The sequence below is a fragment of the Cucurbita pepo genome, chromosome LG02, assembly GCF_002806865.2.
Source record: "Cucurbita pepo subsp. pepo cultivar mu-cu-16 chromosome LG02, ASM280686v2, whole genome shotgun sequence".
Lineage (NCBI taxonomy): Eukaryota > Viridiplantae > Streptophyta > Magnoliopsida > Cucurbitales > Cucurbitaceae > Cucurbita > Cucurbita pepo.
In genome coordinates this window covers 523,530-549,223 of record NC_036639.1, presented here as the reverse complement: position 1 = coordinate 549,223, position 25,694 = coordinate 523,530, and the positions used below count along the sequence as shown (strand labels likewise).

At 34.5% G+C, this 25,694-nt stretch overlaps 3 protein-coding genes and 1 non-coding gene across 9 annotated transcripts; all 4 read right to left on the bottom strand.

The window, feature by feature from the left end:
• Window positions 1–1,614: 1,614 nt before the first annotated feature.
• Window positions 1,615–5,499, bottom strand: LOC111788885 (bifunctional nuclease 1-like). 4 transcript variants are annotated; one of them, XM_023669448.1, is made up of 12 exons: window positions 5,338–5,499; window positions 5,090–5,260; window positions 4,563–4,871; window positions 4,245–4,415; window positions 3,923–3,972; window positions 3,759–3,815; window positions 3,602–3,667; window positions 3,448–3,522; window positions 3,107–3,225; window positions 2,892–2,983; window positions 2,564–2,619; window positions 1,615–1,955 (listed from the first exon to the last, which is right to left on the bottom strand). In XM_023669448.1, exons 3-11 carry the CDS (start codon window positions 4,861–4,863, stop codon window positions 2,567–2,569), a joined length of 984 nt encoding a protein of 327 aa, XP_023525216.1. In that variant the 5' UTR covers window positions 4,864–4,871; window positions 5,090–5,260; window positions 5,338–5,499; the 3' UTR covers window positions 1,615–1,955; window positions 2,564–2,566. The 4 variants fall into 4 exon arrangements, with proteins under 4 accessions (XP_023525216.1, XP_023525215.1, XP_023525218.1 ...); XM_023669447.1 differs by having other exon boundaries at window positions 5,090–5,227; XM_023669450.1 differs by having other exon boundaries at window positions 5,352–5,499.
• Window positions 5,500–6,197: 698 nt separating this feature from the next.
• On the bottom strand, window positions 6,198–9,014 carry LOC111785905 (transcription factor bHLH110-like). Of its 3 annotated transcripts, none has more exons than XM_023666279.1 (7): window positions 8,703–9,014; window positions 7,894–8,475; window positions 7,550–7,693; window positions 7,404–7,469; window positions 6,809–6,874; window positions 6,661–6,720; window positions 6,198–6,585 (listed from the first exon to the last, which is right to left on the bottom strand). In XM_023666279.1, the coding sequence occupies exons 1-7, from the start codon at window positions 8,838–8,840 to the stop codon at window positions 6,433–6,435; spliced, it is 1,209 nt and encodes a 402-aa protein (XP_023522047.1). In that variant the 5' UTR covers window positions 8,841–9,014; the 3' UTR covers window positions 6,198–6,432. The 3 variants fall into 3 exon arrangements, with proteins under 3 accessions (XP_023522047.1, XP_023522038.1, XP_023522056.1); XM_023666270.1 differs by having other exon boundaries at window positions 7,894–8,482; window positions 8,704–9,013; XM_023666288.1 differs by having other exon boundaries at window positions 7,894–8,411; window positions 8,704–9,012.
• Window positions 9,015–15,789: 6,775 nt separating this feature from the next.
• On the bottom strand, window positions 15,790–21,250 carry LOC111787813 (AP-4 complex subunit mu-like; the record flags this gene model as incomplete). The annotated part of the gene is given in 13 exon segments (XM_023667871.1): window positions 15,790–16,235; window positions 16,315–16,388; window positions 16,468–16,528; window positions 17,186–17,273; window positions 17,398–17,492; window positions 17,568–17,672; window positions 17,750–17,853; window positions 18,508–18,634; window positions 19,495–19,623; window positions 19,710–19,826; window positions 19,989–20,192; window positions 20,824–20,918; window positions 21,193–21,250. Coding segments are annotated over 13 exon segments (1,356 nt in total). The 3' UTR covers window positions 15,790–16,136.
• Window positions 17,913–18,034, bottom strand: LOC111789459. Its single transcript, XR_002814357.1, has one exon. It is a non-coding gene; the product is annotated as a U6atac minor spliceosomal RNA (small nuclear RNA).
• Window positions 21,251–25,694: the final 4,444 nt, after the last annotated feature.

Here is a 25,694-nt window from a genome sequence, read left to right as displayed (position 1 = left end):
TTCTCCTAATGGATGTTTCTCTCGTTTTATCCAAAAGCAGTACTCGCACTGAATTATTTTTATAGTACGGTTGCAATAAATTCATTCTACTCGGTATTCAGTCTGTGCATGATGTGCCTCTGCACTTGCAAAATACTACAGGCATCTCGGGAATCGATTTCTATGTACCATCTTAGATCATGAATGGAGGTTCCGAGTTTTTGCTCTAAAATAGACATCGGCCACTAAGAGTAGTAAAGAAAGAAAGATACTATAGAAAGCCAGATTTATCAACAAGCCTAATATATTTCATAAGAGAGAGCACCGGTTGTCGAGATTCACTGCACTTGCAGCTCCTACGAAATTCCCCGTCCTTCTCTGCTGCTTCGAGTTCTTAGTTCTCGAAGCTATTCACTCCTATAACTTTTGTTCGCCTGTTCCAATCATTGAAAACATCTCCGCATAGTCCATTACAGTCCAACCAGTTTTGTTCGGTATCAACCGTTCTTTTGTTTCGTTTTGCTCTTCTAAATTATAGTAGTAAAGCGAGAACCTGACTTAATCCGGAAGGAAGGTTTTCTTATTTTGATGATATATCCTTACGGTAATTTATCAAGTTCAAGGAACAAGAAAGCTTGATTATCATAGTTCATGAGACGGAATATAATACTATGATCAACTTCGCAGCAGTACAGAAACTTCTATATCAAGAAAACAGACATAATCGAAACCTAAATCAACCAGACTCGCAGATATTTATACGCAGTTGCAGAAGAACAGAGGAAAAACATGTTCATACTTACATCAGTAGAGAAGCCGAGCGGTACGATTGGATTTGAAAGAAAATTGTCCTCAGATCAAGATTCTACGCCCGGTAAACAAAATTTCTGCTTCTCGTGCGGGGCAAGAAACGAGCATCGTAAAAGGAATCGTACAGACCTTTCATGTACTGAAAGCGAGGTCGAGAACTGCACATCCAGATCGGGTTTTCTTTTTTTGCGTATTGGTAATGCAATCGCGCGGCTTCGTAGTCGTTCGCTATTTATACTAAGTCAGTGGAGCTAAGCACCCTGTTCTAGAAAGTACTCGATGTGGGATTCCATCTTCCAAATTAGGAGTTGTTATTTTATAGTATTATCAATAATCATGTTTTATCAATATTATTATCTTATTCTCGTATTAATTTCTATTTCTAAAATATCACTTTCGCATAAAGTAATTTCCTCAAATACTCAAAAATGATGCCTCCAACATGTATGGAAACTTTTATTTTAGTTCATTTATGGACAAAACGTGATGCTACTTCAATGACGAAAAAAAAAAAAACTAAATAATAATAAATAAATAAATGCTATTAATATTGCCATCGGGTGATTAATATGTTTGTTTGAATTAAGAAAATAGTTATAAGATGACAAATAAACATTTCTTATTACTATGAGTACTAATTTGAAAGCAAGTTAACATGCAAATGTTGTATTCGAGTTTCAGGAATCAAAATAGTTATAATAATTCAATATCCATTTATAACTTTTTCTGGAAAAATGACTCCGATCGAAATCATTCATTAATATATGTATGTATATATTCATTAATATATGTGCGTGTGTGTATATATATATAGAGCGAGAAAGATCATCAAAGACCATAAGCCAGCCAGTAAGATATAAGCAGCAGCAATGTTGTTCACTGCTAAATTTATCATTGTGATTGTGAAGCATCAAAGGAATTGGTTATGTCATGCATTTCACCAAGAACACATCTTGACGACCCGACTCCACCATGTCCTATCTACAAGATAGATATATATATATATATATATAGAGAGAGAGAGAGAGATATAAACCTATATTCACAGAGTTGCTAAATACATAATGCAAGTAGAAGAGGCAAGACGCAATAGATTCCCGACGCAAGCCAGGCCTCGGCCACGAACAATTTCGTTCTATGTACAGGTATGCTTTCTCCAGGAGCAACTGAAACAAGTATTCTTTGATCTCCATTCACTCGTTTCCACACACAAAAAGAATGTAAAATAGAAATGTTGATGCCCCGTTTGATTTTGAAAATTAAGCTTAAAAATGTTGGATGATGGAAGTCCCACATCGACTAATTTAGGGAATGATCATGGGTTTATAAGTGAGGAATGCTAACTCCATTGGTATGAGGCCTTTTGGGGAAACCCAAAGCAAAGCCATGAGAGCTTATGCTCAAAGTGGACAATATCATACCATTGTGGAGAGTCGTGTTCGTGTAACATGGTATCAGAGCCATGCCCTAAACTTAGTCGTGCCAATAAATTGATAAATCCTCAAATATCGAACAAAGAACTCCTAAAGAAAAGGAATCAAGCCCCTCCTCGAAGGCAGTCAAAAATGACTAAGACTCCAAAGGAGTCGAGCCTCGATTAAGGGGAGGCGCACTTTGTTCGAGGGGAGGTGTTGGATGATGGAAGTCCCACATCGACTAATTTAGGGAATGATCATGGGTTTATAAGTGAGGAATGCTAACTCCATTGGTGCTGAGAAAAACCAACGCGTCACACCATCTCAGTTAATGCAGTAGAATAAAAAGTTTTGAGTACCTCTTATGCCAAATTCTTCCTAGCCCTAAGCAGATTGAGCTTGTCCCTCCACTGAGCTGAAATAGAGACCAACCGTGATAACTAAATGTAAGTAGCTCAAACATTGAATAACCAAAAAGGGAATATGGGGCTTATTTTTTGTCCTAAACAGAGGGATTCCTTGGAAGAACTTTTAGAGCTATCCACAACACCACAGGGTCATCCCATATTAGCAATTAATTATTCTTGGTATTCTTAAGTATGCAAGTTTCTGTTCTAAATCAGAGAAATAAAATTGATTTAGAACATTCAGAATTGAAAAATGTTAATTGAGCAACAAAATCCATACCAGCATCTCTGTAGCGCTCTTCAACAGCAGCAATCAGCATATTCCTCACCAAATCAAATTCTTTGGCTTCCACACAAGGCTGACCACTGGGCCTGAAAACAAAAAAAATTCAATTATCCCTTTCCTCTCATCAAATGAAGCAGAAGTTTCAAATGGCTGTCGAAAGATTAACGTCCCCCCTATTCCTCGAATGTACACTAAAAATATCTTATTACCTATCCAGTTCGGTGAATAGTAAACCGTCCGTAGCAGGGGTCTGGGTTGACAGCTTCCCAGTTTCAACAACTCGCATACCGTCACTGTATGCAAGGTACTTGTTCACTTGAATTGGGACCTGCAACAGTTGCAAGAAGTAACATCATTCAGCACACATGGAACATAATCATGCCCAAAATATGAAAAACATCCAAATACAGCTTACACCAATGACTACAGACATTCTATAACCAATAACAAATGAACAAATTCTCCAAAAGCCCATATTTCAACAATTCTTTGGCTACTTAAAGAGGCACTTGACCAAAGTCACTACGAAGCACGAAAAATTTGAAGTTACCTTGCATCGGACTGCAATGTTTATAGCATCCGAAGGTCGAAGATCAAAGCTGAGGCAGTCAGTGTCACAACCAATCTGAAACATATAAAATTTCGATCTCTTAAAATTACCTAAGAGAAGGGTAAAGAATCCAGGGAGAGAAACGAATACATGCCTTTGAGAGGTATAACTGAGCAAAATATGCCTCATGCACTCTCTTGGTAACCCTTACAAGTTTGACCTACTTCGTAATTAACATTAGAAAGAGCCCACATCCCACTTAAGCTTACAAAAAACAAGATGGAAAGATGGAGAAATAATGCAAAACATACTTCATAACCCATCTTGTCAATCATCTCTTTCACCACTTGATACATGGTTGGCCTGGCCTGGAAACCAGATAATATGTTACGAAGTCCTTTTCAGTAGAATATAATTCAAATTCAAGAGAAATTTGAACTATATCTGATCACAAGAGAAGACAAAGAAAACATACAATTGGAACATTGCGCACAGCAGCCATGAGCAGAACGCTTGGCATTTCCACTGCAAAAGATGAAGAATTGACAGGGGACACAAAAACAAAGTCAAATTCGTTAAAAAACATTAAGCTCATGTAACAGCTCAAACCCACCACCCGCCACTAGCAGATATTGTCCTCTTTGGGCATTCCCTTTTAGGATTTCCTTCAAGGTTTTAAAAGGCATCGGTTATGGAGAGGTTTCTACACTTTTATAAGAAATGTTTCGTTTACAACTCCAACCGATGTGAGATCTCACAGCTCATGTTAGAAACTTTCGTCCACCACGAATACTTACACACGATTATGGGAAGAAGAAGACCAGTTCCATCTTCCATCTTCAACACAATTGCGGGATGTGGAGCATAATCAGGCAGATGCCCACCGTGAGGGTTGTTGTGAACACACCTTAAGTGCCTACCATCCCTCATTTTAATCATGAAACCATCCGCACCACTTTTCACCTCAACTGCACAGAACAAACAAATATTGGAGCAATTCTGGAACTTAATGTTTCTGTGTAATCATATAATCTAGGTATATTTTAATGAACCAAGTGTTCAATAAAAAAAAAAAAAAAACGTAATCATATGATCTAGGCATCAGCTTAGCATACCAGCCTCAACCACACTCGATTCAACGTACTCTTCGTCCTTCTCGTTGAAGTTCTCTGCTGTACTTCCATTGTCGTCAGATGATGAACTGAAGCTGCAACGCACTGTCGTGCATTTTCTAGCACAACCTTTGCGAGAAATAGCTGGAAACTTAGCATTCAAACCGTTGATCCCTGTAAATCCCCAAAATTCACCTCTTCGAAAACTAAAAGCCATCAAAGAACGCTTAATTGGCAGAGAACAAAATCCTGCTTGCTTCGCACGAAAAGTAGGGCAAACAACTGGTCCTTGCAAAGACCCCATCTCGTGTCCTTCAGTTCACCCAAATGAAAATGATCAGATAAAGTTAACAAGCACAACTCCCAATTTCAACCAAAAAAAATACAAAGACGCATATAATTTGTGGACGCTAGAAGCTTAAAGTCATCACTTAGTCATCAGTTTGAAAAATTCAAGTATTAGTCCCCTGGCGACGGAATAGCAAGATCATCAGTCTTAACAACTCGGTAGGTGTTTAAAGATCCATTACCTTTTATAGATACGAAAATTAGGCCGAATCACGACCGAAATTCGTCACAGGAGTCTCCGAATAGTTCGCTAAAAATCGGCGATCACACCTCGATCCGGTAAAATTCCCGCCAGATTCTCAATCCCGGAATTCTAGAATCTAATGTATGAATTTCAAGCACGGAATGGATGGCTAAATTTAAGTTCACAAATTATCAACAATACAGATCGAAGATGAAAATCGACAGAAAATAAAAAGAGAGAAAGTACTTGTAAAGACCGACAAGATGAAAGGATAAGGAGGAACCGTAGACGAGCAAGAAGATAAATGGATTCTTCAGAGAGGAAGGCTTGTGAATGAAGACTTTTGCTCGTAACACACGCCATCGCTTAATTATTCATAAATTCATAGGTATTCTAAATTACCATTCTGGCCCTCGGAGCATCAATGAAGAAAATGACGGAGTTTAAAAGGATCATAAACATATCGAATATTCTCGACAGCAATCATTAATTTTTTGAAATAATAAATATTAGGTATTAAATTATTAAAAATAAAAAACAAAAGGAAATACATTATGAAAATAAGGTGGTTTTGTATTAATAATTCTCAAGATTGCGATTAAATTTCTTAATCAACCTAAATTTATTTAAAATAATAAAATAATCCGAGAAGGCAAAATAAATTAAGAGTATATGTTGGAGGGTGTTTGTGACATTTTGCAAGGAGACGGATAAAAATTGGGTCTGTGATCGTCACCCAGCATTCAGCTTCCATCATAAATAAAATACTCTTTATCGTCGATGGCGGCGGTACAGATCAAAGGGTTCTGATCAGTGCCACGTGTCTTACAATCGTCCTGAAACGTCATTGGATAAGGCTATCGGGGTGAAAATATCAATTTTATATTCCATTTCCCCATAAAATATCTAGTCTCAAAGACTTCCGCCATGACACCTCAGTGGGTGTGACATTTAAGAATTGACGGTTGGGATAAATCATCCCCTCCGCATATATGTCGAGGATATTATATACTAATTTTGAAAATTACTTGATATTATTTATATTACAAGCTAAATATATATCATGTTTCAATTAAATTAAAATATATTTTAAGGAGGAAATCTTATAGGCACAAAAATAAGGTAAATTAAGGGTAAAATAGGAATGTGAAGCTGGATCCAAGGGATGATTAACAATAATACATGAAATGATTAATATTAATGGATCAAACTTGGTCCATTTCTGTATCACTCCATTGGTTTAAACAGACTGACCAAATTTGCTCCATTAATTCATATAAACTTAGTCCTTAATTAGAGAACCTTTCTTAAGCTCATTCCAATTAATGTCTTTAATTATGTTTATCTAGAAGTTCCTCCATTAAAACCCGGTGGCGTCCAAATTCCGCCGCCGTCGCCGGCCACGTAAGACAAGCACCCCAATGGAACCAAGCACAGCCCTCTACTTCTGAGATCTCGATCTAGCTGCCCTTCATGTCCACCCTCCACCGGACTCTGAAATATATAATAATAATAATAATTACACAAATTAAATTCAGAGAAAAGAAAATCATATTTCTTTATTTTTACCCGATATGTCGGCCCAGTGGTTTTGTTGCAGGAGGGCTTCATGTATGGAACGCTCAACGTCTGCAGTTTTAAAGGGTTAGTTTCTTTGAAACGACATGATTCAAACGGGCAGGAAACTAGGAAGTAAAAGGAGGGAAAAAAGAAATACCTCGACTTGATTTTGAAGGAATTTAATGTATCCAATGGCCTCCATTAACACAGATGCTGTGTCTGTCTGCAACACATCAGCATTACACGTCATTCTAAAACCTATGTTCTTTAAGGAACAACAAACAAACAAAACAAGCATCCAACCCTAGAAAGAGCTAACTACAACTCTACTACAACGTATCTAGGGTTGGTCTTCCAGAAATCCCAATGGGTCAAATCATTCCAATTTATTCTTAATATTATTAAACTTTTAAATGCCTAACCCTACTGTAAATATTGTCCACTCTAATTCGCTAAGCATCAGTCTTACAGTTGTTACAATGCATATGTTAGGGGACCTAACATTCTAGTTGGCACACGGCTCGGTGTTTAAGTCTGATATCATTTGTAACAGGACAAGCTCACGGTTAACAGATATTGTCCGCATTGACTCGTAATTTCTCCAATATTATATCATTTATTAGAATTCAAATTATGGGTTCAAATCTCGCAAACATTTTTTTTATTAGTGGGTGATATATGTGTTAATTTGTGGATTTATTGGGACAAAAAATAAGAAAAAAAGTTATAAAAGTGGGGAACTTTATAGTTACCTTGCCAAAGGGTGCGACCAATTGTTGGAGGGCAGCAATTCTATCACCTAATTTCTCTTTTCTAACCTGCGAAGAAAAAGAAAACCCAAGCACTGAATATACTTTTAATGAAGCTAATAAGGCTAAATTTAGGGTTGAAACAAAACCTTAAATGGAGGGCAAGAAGCGCGTGAGTCCAATCGCGATTTCTTAAGAGGAGGAGGAGGAGGAGATGGTTGATTGAGCGTTGGTTCGATGCAGGTACAAGGTCGTTTTGGTTCAGTTAGTTCAGGGCTGAAGGGTGTTGTCACCTTTAAGAATCGAAAAAGTAGAGGGAAGAGGAATCAGTGTTTAAGGGACATGGAAAACAAAGTTGAAAAAGAAAGAAAAAAAAAAAAAAGTTGTGTTGACTGAGAAAGCAGATGCATTTACAATTACAAATGTATAAAGCTGAAAGTACCCGACACCTCTGAAAAAAATAATTAAAAAAAATAATAACAATAAAACTCACCTTACTTGAAATGCATGGGAGAATCGCCGCGGACGGCGGCGGATGGATCTGATCGTGAAAATCAGAGAGAGTTTGTTTAAAAATACCGAAGCTATCTTGTGAGTGGAACAAATCTGGCGGCGTTTGTAAGTTCAAATCTAAGGAATTTGAGAAGGGCGGCGGCGGAGGAGGAGGAGGAGATGAGAGGTTCCAATCAGAGACATTAATACTTGGGTAAATCTTGTTGAAGAATTCTCCAGGTTCAGTATGATCACCACCGTTGATCAGGGTTTTGATGAAGAGCTTGTGGCTGGGATCATTCAGATCGGAATCATTATTCTTGACGTGATTTGTAGAAGGAAAAGGATGGAAATCTTGATTTGTAGAAGGACTGTTCAACATCTCTTCTTTGATCTTTCCACCAGCATGGAGAAACTGAGAGAAGAAGCTCCCTGAAGAACTCACACCGTTCCACTGAAACCCCAAATCTTGAAGAAGCATTGAACTGTTCGTATTTTTCACCCCACAATCTGATCTTACTGGAAATGAAGAACTCAATCCATTCAATACTCTTGTGTTGTAGTTGCAACTATTATTATTATTATTATTCCTGCCACAACACAACACAACACCAAACTCTTCCAAATTACAAACCCTAATTTACTTCCATAATTATAGCAATCAAATGGGGTCTTGGGTCTTGGGTATAATTATTGATATTAAAAACCATATAACTAAATCCATTCATACCCCTCAAAAATTCAATTCGAGCATAGTTTAACTGTCAAAACATTAGTAATTTTTTCTAAGAGTATACGAGAGAGAACTTACAAAGAGATATTGGGAGTCCAGCCATGGTCGAGGAACGATGGAACGATGGTCGAGGAAGACGACGGAGACGACGAGGGAGGAAGAGGAGGAACAAGAAGCTGGTCTTGAAGCTGATGGAGGTTAGCCGTAGACTCCATAAACACAAGGAGTGAAGTTGATAAGTAATAAATATTTGTTCTAACTACTGAGCCACATTCATATTTTGCATTTTGACCCCTCACTTTTCTCCAAATTGCGTTTGTTTCCTCCAGACCTTACTAAAGTAGAGCCTTGAAAAGAAAGAAAGAAAGAAAGAAGAGAGCGTGGGGTTATTCATCCCCATACCCCTCTGACTCTCTTTAATTATTTATTCTTTTTCCCTCTCTTTCTTTCTTTATTTTTATTACGGCCTTTTTCAAATTATATCTACAATTACACCAACATCATTACTTCCTCTCTTTTCTTCCTTCGATCCCAAGGCTTTTCTAATTCACAACTCAAATCATTAATCTCTATATTTAACTTAATTTAATTTAATTTAATTACACCACTAGTCCCATATCCTAATTCCCTCTTGTATTTTAAAAAAAAATATATAATTAAAGGGCTTGAGATAATATAATAATTATTATTTTTTAATCATAAAAATTGTGGATAGCTGAAGATTGGGAATTATGTGGACATAATTTAATTATCCATAAAGGTCTGTAGAGAGTGTCCCATGGTCATGATTGTTAGTAGCATGCATTAAAAGTGGTTCTCTACCAGCAACCCTCCACCACGTGCAAAGTCTAGTGTTGAAGGCCCAAATTAAATATCTTAAAGATAAATAATAACCATATATAACAAGTCATTCAAACAAATTGTCATATAACCATATTTTTTACTTTAATTTGAGTAATTAAGATAAGGGTTAACTTTTTTTATTTTTATAATTAAACATATGAAAAATATATATTGTTATAAATAAAGTTAAGCTTAGAATCGAGGTCCTTCCAAAAGCGATGTTAGTAAGGGACCAACACTATCATTGGGCCAAAACCGACCAAGTCTATTATGGCCAAGGGTCCAACCTAGGATAGACCATATCAATCCCAACTCGGTATAATACCAACATGCCTCCTGAACCCTAATTCTACTAATAATAATGTTTGATTAATCCACCACACCTAAATGGTGTGAGAGTTATCTTATTTATAATCAAATAAATTATAAAGATAAATAGTAATAAATAGCAATAACAATAAATAAAAAGATATCTATGGTAATAAGTCAAATATCTTAATAAAATATTAAATATGATATATGACAAACTATAATTTATTACTAAATATTCTTAGGATAGCAAATTGGTTAAACCCTTTATTAATATATACAAAATTATTAATATTTTTTATTTATATATATATACAAAGAAATGTTGAGTTGGTGGGGGTACGAGGGCCCTGGACCAAAGACCCTCTGCTTCAAAACTTTGATTATGATGTTATGCCATTCCACCTAAGTGGGAAGCAGCATATTTGAGTACTTTCTATCCTCCAACAATATATTATTATATATATGGCATAAAATAAGCGATATATTATTTGTCTTTAATTTAATGTGTAACATATTGATAAAAATAAATGACTTCGAATTAAATTATTTGAATTTAAATAATTCATTTCAATGTATGAATGAAAGTATTACCATATTACTCTCCTAAGGACAGACTCTACGGCATAATTTTCTTGAAAAAAAAAATAATCATATAAGATAATTTATTGTCAATAATAATAATAACAAAAAAGAATAATTAAGAAATTTTTTGACACGAAGACAGGGGTAATGATTTATGTCTAGGATTTTGATCCGAATTCGATAAGTGATGGCTTCGACATTCCCTTACATCTCCTATAACACAATCATGTTACATACTACTTGCTTCTGAAGAGTAAAGACTATTTACAGAGACCAATACAAACATTACAACATATTTTGTCTTTATTCACATGCATCATATAGAAAATTCCAGAGAATTAATCTAGGAAAGACACGCTTAACTATGAAGTTCTTGTAATTGAGTCATCCAAAACGAAGATGCATCTTATTGATATATATAGTAACTTTTAATTTTTTTAAGTCTTTTTTAGTCGTCCTAATATCAAGATTGCTTTAATTTAGATCTAATCCCTCTTTATTTATGTACCATTCATTTACTCGAGTGTTACAGTATTTATATTTATTTATGCCCAAAATTCAACCTCTATCATAAGAATAGCTTAGCAAAAGGGGTTTAATAATTAAAGGATAAATAATTTAATTAAGAAGGAAAGAAAAAGAGGCATAATAATTTGATAGGCCCACTAAGAATCAAATCAGACTAAAAAGTTGATGGGAGAATGTGAGATCAGAGTATGGGCAACTCCTCTCTCTCTAAATATATATATATATATATATGTATGTATATATCTCCACATTTTGTACATTAATACTCTTAAATTCATTATAATAATATTATTTTTTATATAACTTTTTATTGTTTAAAGCTTTTCTTCTTTTTATAGACATCTTTTTACCTTTTTTGCCCTTTTACTTATATCTTAGCACTAAAGTTTGATGTATTTGTAGACATATATTAACGTAATTAATTAAGCATTAAAAACTTTGAGATCTGATGTACTGGAAAGATTCCTCCCCTCAAAATAATGGTTTCCATTTGTATACAAATAATTACATTAATATATGAAAAATTAAATTTATAAATCCAAATATATATATATATATTTTTTAAATTGTTAATGGTGATCACTTTAGGTTTAGTGCCAACATAATGGATCAAACTGTTGTCCAATGAAATTGATGAAAGAGGTAAAAATAGTCAATTTTGAGTAAAAAAACATGTCATTTGATTCACTCTCAAAGCAGTAACGTAACAGTAAAAAGTAATGTATATAAATGACAGATTACTCTTTACATTTTAGGGTTTTGAAAATGGTAACTTTTCCCCCAACAAATCCCTTTCTCTCCCACCCCGCTTTTAGATGTCACTTCCTTCTTCACGAAGATGTGTTTTTTTTATAAGTGTGAGATCTCATATCGATTGGAGAAGATAACAAAATATTTGTTTATAAGGGCGTGAAAACATCTAATTAACATACACGTTTTAAAATCGTGAGACTGACAGCGATATATATCGGGTCAAAGCGGATAATATTTACTAACGGTAGGTTTGAGCTCGTAAACAAATTAAGAAATAATGAGTTTAAAATGTTAAAATTGGGAAAAGAGAAAAAAAAAGTGATTAAAATTTGAAGGATGCTTTCTAAAAGTGAGGATCTAAAGAAGAAATTGAAAGGAAAAGGATTTAATTAATTGTTAAGTCGTTGACAAGGGTAGGTGGGTAATTAATAATATTCCAACATCTGGTTTTTTAGTCTTTTTGGGGGCACAACCCTTAAAAGAAGGGTTTAAAGTAAGAGATTTAAAGGTGGGTTTTTTTTAGAAGAAGACAAAACATTGGAACAAGAGAATATTTGCTTTCTAAAATTTAGGGCACGGGAAAATAATTATTTAAATGCTTAGGGGCCATACCCATACCCTCCTCTTCCCTTCCCTTCTTTTTACACTATTTTATATATTATTATTTTTGAGCTATACATTACACAAATATCATTGCCTTCTCTATATCATATTCAAATAAATAATTAATTTTTTGAGTTTTATTAAATCAATAAGTTTACTGAATCAGTACTTAAATACGAGATACGATTTTATTTACATAAAAATGTAAGTAAATAGATAATATAATTTAGAAACCGGGAAGGTGAATAGAAACTAATTATTTTTCTATAAAAATTAACCATTAATTAATGTAGAATTTAACCTTAAGATTTACTAAAGGTAGACAAAAACTAAATTTAAATATTTGAAAATCAAGAACTAAATATTTTATTTTCTACCTTTTTTATTTCTCAATATTAATTATAAAGAAGGAAAAAAAAAACATAGGCATGTTGACAATGTTAAAGTGCCTTTCCTTGACCAGGTTTGGTACAGACATGCTCTACCCCTTGGTTTTTCTTTTCTTTTCTTTTTCTTACAAAGTTCCAAATAATAATAATAATTAATAATTAATAAATTAATAAATAAATAAATAAATAATAATAATAATAATAGAAAAAAGGTTTACTCATTAATGGCAGAAGAGTTAAAAGAAATGGTGGTTCTTAAAAAACAAATCTCCGATGGTGCGGTACACCCCAACAGACATATATAGAGAATAAAGGGCGCATCTATGAACACAAGTTTTGTCTTTTTTCCAACCTTAATTATTATATATATATATATATATATATATATATATATATACACACATTAAATTATATTGTTTTCCCATTTTTTCCATTTATATATTAAACAAGTTGACCTTTTAAATTTTTGGTTCTTTCATTTGTCCTTTTTTCCTAAATAAAAATGGTTGGATCCAATTCTCTTCTCCAACTTATCTTTATGTGCATTAATAGACAAAATTTAAAGATAAGGTCGAGTTGGGTTTAATTGATCATTACAGTCAATTTTGGCAAATTTTCCTTTAAAGATAAGATTGCTTCTTTTAATTAGGCATCTCAATTTCACTCAAATTTTGCAAATAGAATAAGGTGAATGCGATATTTATACGGGGATTGAAATATAAAACTCTCAACCTTATTTTTTACCCAAAAAGATTACCACTTCTCAAGATTCCCTCCTAAATGTCTTTTCATTTTCAATTAATTATTTCTATAGGCTAAGAAGAAAATTTAGGCAATGTGGATCTTTGAAATTCTAAATGAAATGCCTGTTAAAGATATTAGGTATCCTTTTAGTTTTTCTTTACTACATACCGAGAAAAAGTTATTATGAATTCGTACCTTTTGAATCACCAATTACTAGATATCTTCAAAACAACAAACTCCTTAATTTCACGACTGCAATTATTAGCAAGTTATATTTCAATTTCTAAGATCATACTCGAAGCACATACTAATAATTAAATGAAAAATATAAATACTGTGATGAAGGTTCTTGGTGTTGTTTCAATTTTATGAAATTTTTTTGTTATATTTCGTAGATTTTTTTTTTTTTTTTTTTTTAATGATATAATGGTTACCCTTTTGTTGATAGAATTGTAAGACCTTCATACGCTTTGAAAACAATCCTTGGGACAGAGGCATACACTTGCACATTCCATCCACTGATATGACCATTTATGTATGAGTTTATTTATTTTTGGGCCTATAACAAAACAAAGCCTGTTTTCTTCGTTTGTGGGCCGAAAGGCCGATTCTAGGTCACGTCTAGGGCCTAACACTAACAAAGCGCTGTTTCTTAATCGGAAAAGTTCTCTTGATGTAATGATTGATTTGCCATTTCAAAGTCCAAATCCAAGAACGATACAGTATACTCTTAAGAAAATTTTCATAATAAGCACATTCCTAGCTGAAAATGAAGAGAAACTAGGTTAAGACCCAATCTAGGGATCTATTAGGGCCTAAGGAAAAGATAAATTGGGCAAAATGTCCTTTTCTATAAATTCACAAATCTAAAGCAAAATTGCACACCGTAGGAAGACTAGGATTGCCCCTATGGGGTTTGATATCAAAAGACCGCGGTGGAGCTTTGAAATTTTCTTTAGGAAAGTGATAAGTTTGCAAATTTATAAGAGATTCTAAAATCAGACCATAATCATCCTATTATGATGACAATCCTAGAAATCATTCAAGGATTACCTTAGAATATCAAATTTAACTCTAAAAAAGTTTGATCTTTTATCTTTCTAGACAAGAATATCATAAAGCCAAATAAAAATGTCTCTATAACTAAAATTGATAAGATTACTCTTAAATTGAATCCCATGCAATTAGTTTATAATATTAAGATCAAACCATGCATCCTAAGTCGAAAAAGGGAGAAATATTAGAGGTGAAATTAGACTATAAGAACAATATAAAAAATGTTAGAGGTGAAATTAGACTATAAGGACAAATATAAAAGACCGGATCAAATAAGGATAAAATATCCAACACAAAAAGTCAGGGAGGATCAAATAAGGATAAAAATATCCATCGCCAAGTAAAACTGATTGAAGCATGAAGGAAACTAAACCACTGAACAAAGGAGAGAAGGAAACTTGGGTCAAACCTAACGAGTCTTGATCCTTGTTATCCTGGTCTAATTTAATTTTGATCATCTTTTATCCTAATCCAAAAAAGTAATCGAGAAAACCCTAATTAAAAGGTTATACAAACACTCTTCGCAAGTACAACTAAATCTAAAACTTGCAAATTTTCAAATTTCTAAACTGTCGCTAAGTATCATAATCTATTGTGGCAAGCAACAGATGTCTGCAGATTTTTCTTGTAGACCACGTTCTTGTTCTTTCAAACAAGTTTTACCTTGTTGTAATGTGAATATCAGGTGTGTTCCTGTCCAAATTTACAACACAAAATTTAAGACAAAGCATACAGTATTCCGCTACACTTCACCATTTGCATATCCTTTATATCATTTCTAATCGACATCTATTCAAAGTGAATTGCCTTATCAAAGGAAATAAAAGATAAAATCTTGGGCTCTATTCAAAATGCACCATCATTCAATATTCTTATATGGTACTAACCCCGAGATACGTTCTTCCATTCATACGCTAACCAAATGGTATAGACATTTAATTCCCTTCGTACAAATATGAACTAATTCATAACATAAGCAAAAACACTTTAGTTATGGAGCAAATTGAAGACTCGTGTTTATGAAAAAATGTTGAATGTTTCTAAACATACAAGCGCTTAAATTTTATAAAAGAAATGCTTAAAAAAATATCTTTTTGAAAAACGCTTAAACTAAAAGACAATCCAAACAAGCTCTTAATTTGCCACTATTTCTTTCACTATTCTAATATCTTCTTCAATTGCTACTTACTATAAAAGTTGAACCAATAATTAAAACTCCATTCAATATATTTAACATATTCTCAACAAACTCACACGTATGAACTCAAATATTTGCATAAATCAAACAAATAGACTTTGAAGTCGAGAACTATAGAACTGGAAACTCAAAACTTAATATTCTAATACTTGATCATCAGCAAGTTCAAAAGTTCAAATCAAATATATCAAAGTAAATTCCAGAGCACCGACATGTCCTACTACTCAGAATATGGAGCCACTCAGGCTTAATGTATTATTTTACAGTGCAATATTGATAACTTTAAGCATTCCACTATGAACATTGTAACCACAGTTATCCTGAGATGCATTTGATGGGTGTGGGTATTCATACTCATACTCTACAAAAGGATTAAAAAAAGAAAAGAAAAGGGTTCGCATATGCACTAACACAGCCTCAGATAACCAAATCCACGACAAGTATTTACTGACAGTGCAGGTCAAAATAGTAAATAAGAGAATCAAGATCGAGGAAGTTTACATTCACAATCGAGCGACGTATGAATTTGCTTGTGTCACATATCTCACCCACCTATACGGATTATAGGTGTTAGACTTCTTTGCAATCTGCAAGTACTTAACCTGCAAGTAAAAGGGAAGATGTTAGCATCTTATAATCGATTACCAAAGGAGATTACTCGATTCTGTTCAGATAACATGCCTGGAGTTTTGAAGCGTTGTACATTGGAATTGTGAAGGTCATACTAACAGGTCCAGATTCTTTCACGATGTTTCCTGCCATAGAAAATATATTTTTAATTCATATATTTATTTCCTAAGAAAAATATCTTGTTCGTCAATGTACAAAATTTACCATGTGATTCTTGTGAAAATGTGAGCCTTGCACGCAAAGTATGTTCAGATCCACCAACAATCTGCCATGTAACGCCTATTAGTAACAATAAGATTAATGCAGACATCTAATGACAAGACAACACGAGACTGGCATTCTGTTATGCTTCCAATAGTTAGAGAGAAAATGAGAATAATAGTGAAAAGGGTAAAAGAAAGGGAAGTTAGTTATGTTGGATTCTCCAGGGTACTTGGTATGGGGGAAGTGATGCACGAGTGAGGCAAGGAGAAATTGTGAGGGTTTTGAAAAGGGAGAGAAGGAGATCCTTCCAAATTGGCCTAGTGAGCGTAATTGAACTCATAGCTCTCTTTGGCTTGTCGATAACCAAATAATGCAGACTTGATACCTAACACCTTCAGTTAAAACATTTTTTTAAAAGGAACAAATAATTTTTTTGAATTAATGAAAAGGAAAAGGGAAATACCCTAGTATTCCAAAAGGGTTATGTAAAGGCTCTACAATCGGCACATGCATAAGACAAGCCATAAAAATAAGTAATTCTAGGAAAGGAGCTAACTTACAAAGTATTAGTTGACTAGTGTATAAACTGATAATTCCCTAATTAAGTAAAGGAAGTAAAGAGACAAATCATATGCACAGAATAACTTGCCACTCATGCTCTTGAAAATTATTGATAAACAGAGCTCATTTAAGAGGAAGTTTATAGGAAGTGTCTTGCCTTCTTCAAACCCCATTCAAGCCTCTTGGTCGCTTCTTTAAAATCAGTTGTATTTCCTACTGCTCCAGGTTCCAACTCAAAGCTGACTCTGAAAATGTCATAAATGGAGGAATGATTAAAGCAATGGAGATTATACGACCAAACCCAACCCAACCCAACCAAAAATGACAACCATTTACGAATGACCTTTTTCTATGCTACACTACACACACCTTGTCGTGAAAGTTGGCAGTGGCATCTGAACCATAACCGTGTTTGCTGTGATGCTTGAGGCAAATTCAGCACGAACTTTAAGAATTACTTCAGCCTGAAAATTAAACAGTCCTTTTCAATAACAAAAATCATAAAGAATGTTAACATACAGGAGGGAAGTTATTTCAACCTTAAGGGGGCCTGCTTCTTCAATTAAGGCATTAATACGAAAGGGAGGCTTGAATTCCTGAGTCATTCGATAATTCATGACAGGAAATTCACCTTCTGGTGGTACCTTTTAAAATAGAATCAAGAATGAGTCTCAATTCACAAGCAAACTCAAGCAAATAACTTGCGTCCTTTTTTACTAACCAAGACCAAAGTTCTGTCAGAATCAAAATTATCAAGATGCACAGATTCATGAAAATTACAATCATCAAGGATGACTGTCCCTCCACCAGATGAACTGCTATAATCTGTCACCAGAGGTTGAAGCTGGATGAGTCCAAGGAAAATGTAATAGGTTGAGAAAATAGAAAACAATCAAACAAAATAAATATACAAAATAGATATGAACTTTATCTGTGTGTTAGAAGGGAAGGACAGTTCCCAACCCCGTCAGGGGAGATACCAACCATGTCTCCTTTAATTGAACACAAAGATAAAAAGCCTTTATCAACTTAATTTGCTATTTCTATAGAAGAAAATTATAAAGTTTTGGAGCAAATAGACATCAGTCACTTAAAATATCAATAACTAAAAGAAGTCTTAAATTGAAATATGGAGACGGTAATTTATACAACTCCTATAATCATCCATTATATATCTTTGTGTAGATAGAACACAATGACGGGAGAGCAAACCATATTAAAAACACACACATAAAACCATATACGCATATAGAAGAACAAACAATAAAGAAAACCCATAGAAGATGATAGAATTCACCTTTATTATTAACAAACAAAGGGTATAGAACTTTTACAATCAGAAAATAAAATTTAAAAAAAATTCAACCCTTAGTTTTTTCTAGCTCCTGTAGAACCTTACAGACCAATAATCAATAAATATGCAGAACCAATAAATATGCCCTAACAGAATACAGAACCAATAAATATGCAGAACCTTACCGTAGATTGACCTTCCACCTCTTCCAATGCTCAAGTCCTCATTAAGAGCAAGTCGAATTTCTGGGTTACCGGTAAGATAGCTCTTCATTTGAATGGTACCATCAATCTCTGAAGTAAGTATATAACCCTGTAGTCAACATAAAATGATTCATTATGAAAACATCGACCCAAAAAATATATATACATTTAGCATGAGTTATAGTTGTTAGATAATTTCCCTTATCCTAATATGATGAGATGCTTGCCAATTTTAGAATTATAGGCTAAAAGCATGATACCATCTAACAAGATGCATCAGAGAAGATTGTAGTCACCAAATTCAAGTCAAGGAATATCAATTCTCAGAAGTTGTCTTCTCTCTCATTTTCTCCAAACATGTAGTTCTCATGTCGTCAATGAATGAGTAAAACAATAAGGCTCACAAAACATTTCTACTAGTTAAGAAAGTTTACAATGAAATCATGGAATTCTTGAATTCTCCCAATGCTTTTCTATTGACTCCCACACCTAAGTTTTAAGAAGTAATAGTCTGCCTCAATCACTGACACCTTGTGCTGACAACTGCTCTATCAAGGTAAACTAACCAACTACTGACTTACTCCTACATGCAAACCAAATCATTTAAGTCCAAGCAGGGGCCACCAAAGCCGTACTCAGTTATTATGAAGGGTGTATCTTTTATTCACCTAAAAATTTGGAGAAGGCAATGAATGGTCGAGAAAAATGAAGGATTGTCTTTCTAATATTTACTTTGTACATGAGATAGAGAAAACCACATGAAAAAAGGCTCCTTGCTCATTCCAATTCCAGAAGTCAAAACTAAGCAGGCATCAAAAGCTGATGCATAAAAAATTTAAAATACCAGTCAACAGCTCCGCGTTATGCACATTAAAAAATTTCATGTGAATTCTCTGATAAGTTTAACCGAATTGAAGATAACAAAGAAGAATGACTGGAGCTGTACAGAAATAACAAAAAAATACTCACACTTGAGCTGAATGTAACACTAATCTTCTCGATTATGTCAACAAAAATCTCCTCTCTATTTCTACCTCCAGGCTCATTTCCAACCACAGACTTGGTGACAGCCGTACCTGGCATCCGTTTGTTCCCTTGCTTCAAGAGACAAGTAAAGAAAGTCCACTCAAGAAACATTTAAAGCATAAAATTTGAAAAGGATTGTTGCATAGTAAAGGAAATACCACAAAAATGGAAGCCGGACCAAGGGGAGGCAAACGTGCAGCATCAACCACAATTGGCTCATTAAATACATATGACTTCAAAACCTCAGTTGATGTTGTTTGTACATAACCAAAATCCTAATTCCAATTGAAAACCATATAACAGATCATGAGGCTTTTAAAAGAAAAACTTAACCACTGGTCTTAAAATATATGATTTGCGGTGCAATAAGGTAGAGAAAATCGAGCAGTTGATTCATTAAATCCTGAGAAGGGATAGGGAAAGAATAACAAACTTACAATAACTTCATCCAGCAACTCATACACAAGAACAAAGTTTTTCCTGAGGGAATCTTCATTGAGAACCCCAAGGTAATCTTTGATAACACGTGCAATTCTTTGAAGAAGTTCAAGAACAAGAGAAGGTGATGCATTAATCCTTGTTGTCGCAACAAATAAGAGTCCTACAACCTTCACGTGAAAGTAGTTTACGCCATCCAAATTCTGCAGCCAAGGGAAAATGACACCAAAAGAAATGTAAAAATTAAAATATATGAGAAAGAAACCATATAATCCAAATCTCTCGTTGAGAAGAGAAGTCAATAAATGACACCGATAAACACATAATCCAATATTTTGATGCATAAAACTATTACGTTTGTTATAACAATTATTTCAGCATACATTGCACTCATTCTCCTATTCCGACACACAAAGCCTGTGTCCTGCACAAGCTGGTGGAATGCAGGAAAGATTAAAAAAGATATCATACTTTTGTATCGCCATAAACAGTAGGTAAAGGTCATTACTGCATATTAAAAAAAAAAACCTAAAATGGTATCAAAGAATCATTTTAGCATAAATCGTAATCAATGCCTCATCTGAGAGACACGGCAAATAGCCTATAACAAAACCTGGTGGAATGCAGGGAACAAATGCACGAAGATATCGTAGATTGCATACTAACTACGATGCAGAAAGTAGGGAACACGACTGCCTATTGAAGAACTCATAAAAATAAGTCTAAAAATCGCTTTTAATTTGGATCTGCAGTCGAAATTCTAACAATCCAGTGAGCATGCAGAAGACAATATGCCAGTAGACTACCACGCAGTCAACACACGAAAATACCTACAAAGACAGGTGGCGCATCTCCTTCTCCGTCTTCCTTCCAGAATTTTACTTTTCGGAAAAAGATCTCAGCACTTCCTTTCGGTACTTCGCCACGATCTGCAAACATTTAACAATAATCACGACATATTGAAGAATTTTATTCGTCATATCAAATTGGAGACTAATTTCATGCTCATAAGCTGAAGTAGCACTAATTTCCGATTGCTACGACAGTTCAATACAACAAATTACAAGTTTTATGTTTCCTAAGCCGTCACGCCATTCTGATTCAGAATAGATTACGTGAAAGAAAACAGTACGAGAATCGATGCAATTCAAAGAACGGAAAGGGAAGACAACAAAAACACATCAGATCTGGAAAGAAAATTACAATCTCGGAATACAATGTTGTCGCCTCTCTGCGAGAGCACGAAGAACTGCGAAATCATTGCCAAACCTGAGCAACCGTATCGAGCTTATAAGAAATCAGTATCGTCTCCGATTAGCAGACACAACAGCGCGCGAAGGAACTCAATCGGATGGGAGACTCCCCAAAGAACTCCCTCGGTAAGAAAGTTAACTCGGACCTGCTAGCTGTTTGCCACGTCGGTATACATCACGAGACAATCACGTGAGTGGAAACACAAAATTGGGCCGATAATTTTAAGCCCTATCTTCCTGGCCCATTTTGAACTGTGAGCCTGTGAACTGAACCGTTGGTAAAAGTACAAGCCCACAAACTAAACCATGGAAAGTTTGCAAAAACGGTGTCGTTTATATTTTAAGTAATAATATTGCCGCCCCACTAGAAGAAAAATATATATATTTGACTATTTTGAACTTTTTAGCATCCTCAACCCAATGAGAAAAGGATATCATGTAGGGTCTTCTTTTATTTTTTTTTATTAATAATAAATAAATTTTAAATTATTTATTGAAAACGGGAATGTCAAACTTCTTTTGAACCAAAAATAAAACAAAGAAATGTGATTGTGAGGCTAAGTTGCAAAGCAAAATTTGGATTCCGAGGAACAAATCTTGAAAGCATATAATTTAAAATACACGTCGATTAGAGAGAATAACAAAACATTTTTTACAAGAGTGTAAAAATTTATCTTGAATTAAAATTGTTATAAATGGTATCAAAACTAGTCATGCGCCAGCGTGAAAGTTTGGCGTGGAAAAGAGATGGGAGGGTGAGATTGTTGGTTGGACGGCAGAGTGACCGACTTTTGCAAAAGCATGAGGTGAGAGCACATTCTTGGAAGTGTACCTTGGTGGATATTTTGCTTCCTTTTTAAGGTACTGTACGTTTTGACCCACATGGACGCCCAGCTTTCTTTTTGCCATAGCTGGGCTTGGGCTTGCAAAATGGGCGCTGCCTGCATGGGGTGAATTCCACTAGTTTCTTTTTTTAAAAAATGTAATATTTAATTATATTAATCTATATTTAGATGGATTATCATGTTACCCATTCATTTTCGGATTCTAAATTTTTTTAAAAATAATGTCAAATAGTTGAATGACACGTGTATGGTGCAAGAGGGAGGAGGTGGAGTACTAAGAATAACAGAGCCATCGGATGGAAGTCGACGAGTTGAGTGAAAAACAACAAAGCAGAAGCGAACAAAGCCAAATCGTCGAGGAATATCGGCGGGCCACCCAAATCTCCTGAGTTGTTAAATTATTTTTTTTACTTCAACGCGGTTAATTTTAAGCAGTAAAAGAAGAATATACTTTTTTTCAGCTGCGTCCTTCTCAATCCCTTTCCGGGTCTCTAAAAATTACAATTCCACCGGCAGCTCCCACCCTTGCTTTTAGTGTACATTCTGTGTCTGACTCTGATATCATTTATAATCGTTCAATCAAGCTGATAATTTAAGAGCTCGAGTTCAGATAATGTTGTCATACTTTGTGTCTGACTCTGATATTATTTATAACAGCTTGATTGAGCTGATAGGGTAAGAGCTCAAGCTCAAGTTCAGATAATGTTGTTACCAGCGGAGGGAGGAGGTGAGGTATGTATGGAGATTTGTCGAGTTGTTTATGGCAGTGGAGAGTGGAGAGTGGAGAGTGATTAAGGTTGGGTCAGTGTCCCATAAGAGAAACAAGTTTTAAAGCCTCTGACCCCTTTGCCTTGTCCTCTACCACTATCTTTTTAGCTTTTCTACACAACAAATGCATACTTGTTACCCACATTTGGTGATATAGATAGTGGGGAAAACCCCTCTTTTTTAAGACTTGTTGCAGTGATTCAATAATCAAATTTGAAGAAAAGATGCAACCACCACCTAAACTTTCAGCATCCCATTGCAATAATTGAGGCAAGGTTTGTGTGTTTTGGAAACCCATATTAAATTGTATGAAGAAATGTATGTAAAACCCTTTATTATTTGTTTTTTTATACCACTTCAGAATTGTGTCTAAATCAAGAAAGATATGGGTTTTCCTTTTACCTCTTAGAGCTAAAATTTTAATGCAATAATGCTCTTCATCCATATGCACTATCAAAACTTTGCTCCTTTCATTTTCTCTCCCCCAAAATGGATGAATAACACACCCTCTAGTACTCTTTTATTGTCCATCAACCTTTAACCTTAGGACCCATTTGTTGCTAAGCTGCACCAAAGACATCAAACTTTGATGGGAGGGAGTGCAAGTTGGTGAATGCTGAAAGCTATTGCATTCCTCTTTCCCCTCTTTTCCCTCTTTTCATCTTTTTAGGGTTTTGTTGTTTATGTGGTGAACCCTATGCCTACTTCCAAGTTTCACAAAAATTGAATTCTTTCCATTCCTAAAATCATGTTTCCGTCACGCACCCACTATTCATTTGTTTTACAACACTCCAGATATTGTCCGCTTTTGCTCGTTATATATCATCGTCATCCTCACATTATAAGAAATAGTTTCATTCACCCCCTTCGAAACCCAGTGTAACAGTCCAAGCCTTTCTCTAACTAATATTGTCTGCTTTAGTCGGTTATGTATCATTATACTGGGATGAAGTTTCTACACTCTTACCTTACTATTTTGAGATGGTTTCTTATGCAAGTGAATGGGAAATAAATGAATAAATGCACTAATAAGTTAAAAGGAATTAGGTCTTCCATCCAAATCAAAAAGCATTAAAGACATCAACCTTGTTTAGTGATATTGTTTTGGTGTTTTGATGTTTAGCTTTTGCTTTTTTCTTGCATCATGGCTAGTCATTTTACACGTTCTTTTTATTTCCCCTCACTATGATTTGTTCCCATTTTAAGCTCCTAATCAGATTAATTACTCTACCATTAATTTTTTTGGCCTTTTAGCGATTTTAAGCGTAAAAATATGTAATCCCAAATAAGTCAAGAAAAGGTTTTAGGTACCGAACGTTCTATTAATAATGAAAACGATTCGTCAACCTAAGCAATAGTTTGATATTGATGTCTTTTTACAAATGGTAAGATCTTTGGTTAGATATTCGTCAACCTAGTTAGAATGTTTGTAACAATCGAACATACTGCTAGCAGATATTGTATGTTTGGGCTCCTTATGTATTATCATCATTTTTTTATCTTCTTATATAATAATGAGATTTTGAACCGAAATCAGTTAGAAAGTAATTCTATTTATAAAAATTTAGAATTTCAATTCATAAAATTATTAGTTTAAAATTTGTAATCAAACACTAAAATGGAAAACTTTCAAAATTCTTGGATTATATTTTAATGTTAATTGTGGAAGATTTGGACACGTGTCAAATATTTGCGTTGCAAGTTTAATGACCGAAGATTTTCAAAAAATAAAAAATAAAAAACGCCATAACTGAAGTTGCGGAATGTGATAGGCTGAGGCGGAGTAACTGTTAAGGACAAAAATGGAATTTAGTTTAAAAAGACGATAGTACCCTTCGACCATTCCCTCGCCCTGCTTTTGGGTGCCACGTGTGGGCATCGCAACTAAAGAGCAATCAGGCTCCCGGCGTAAAGTTTTCTGGCTCGGCGGTGCGGTAAAAACCGAATCTATAATTTACCCAAAACTTAAATAATTTTTTATTTAAAAAAATAATGTGAATAATAATTATATTTATAAAATTAAAATCATGGTATCTTGATGTTTTAACGTCTGGGATGAGGACAATTAAGTCAATAAAGTAGAATATTCGAACAAAATATAGATTGGAAGGCTAAAATTTATAGTTTAAAATGCATGGCATCAACTTGCGCATCAAATTATTATTATTATTATTGATTATTGATTATTGATTATTGATTATTGAAGTAGTTAAAATGTTTTAAATAAATTAAATAGACAAAAATGGTAATATTTTTAAATTTTATTGATGGATTGAGGTAGAAAGCGAGTGGGGTGCACCCCCAGCTGGAATTGGACGGTTGTGAGCGATCCATCTGTACTACTCTTGCTTCGATTCCGATGCCCCTCTCTAACTTTCACCTTTTCATTTCCACCCTTCATTTTTCCTTTTCTTCTCTTTTCCACCCCTTAATTATTCTATATATTGCCTTCTCGCCACTCTCAAAATCCCTTCCCTTCTTCCTTCTTCCCTCTCTTCCCTCTCTTCCCTCCATCTCTCCGCCGTCTTCCATTCTCTCCCTCTCCCTCTCCGCCGTCCCCGAGAGATTTAATCTGTTCCATTTCTCTTAATATAGATGCTAGAAACCGTGTCGTTAACGCTTGAGATTGATGTCTCCGGTTCTCAGTGAAATCCTCCGTTCCGGTTTCACCATAAGCTCATCTCTCCGCCGCCGCACCCACTTAGTTCAGTCCTTCTCCGTTGTATTCCTCCACTGGTTCTACGTCTTCTCATGAACCGTTTCCCCTCACTCCCACTCTAATATATATATATATATATATATATATATTCCCTAAAAAAAAAAAAAAAAAAAAAAAAAA

Excerpts from the sequence above, each read along its gene's own strand:
- LOC111785905 (XM_023666270.1), bottom strand. The coding sequence starts at position 8,840 with ATGGAGTCTACGGCTAACCTCCATCAGCTTCAAGACCAGCTTCTTGTT. Across the intron at positions 8,483-8,703 it reads TGGACTCCCAATATCTCTTT|GAATAATAATAATAATAATA; the intron begins GTAAGTTCTCTC and ends GTGTTGTGGCAG. Across the intron at positions 7,470-7,549 it reads CTTCTTGCCCTCCATTTAAG|GTTAGAAAAGAGAAATTAGG; the intron begins GTTTTGTTTCAA and ends TTTTCTTCGCAG.
- LOC111788885 (XM_023669448.1), bottom strand. The coding sequence starts at position 4,863 with ATGGGGTCTTTGCAAGGACCAGTTGTTTGCCCTACTTTTCGTGCGAAG. Across the intron at positions 3,816-3,922 it reads CTGTGCGCAATGTTCCAATT|GCCAGGCCAACCATGTATCA; the intron begins GTATGTTTTCTT and ends TCTGGTTTCCAG. Across the intron at positions 2,620-2,891 it reads AGAGCGCTACAGAGATGCTG|CTCAGTGGAGGGACAAGCTC; the intron begins GTATGGATTTTG and ends TCTCTATTTCAG.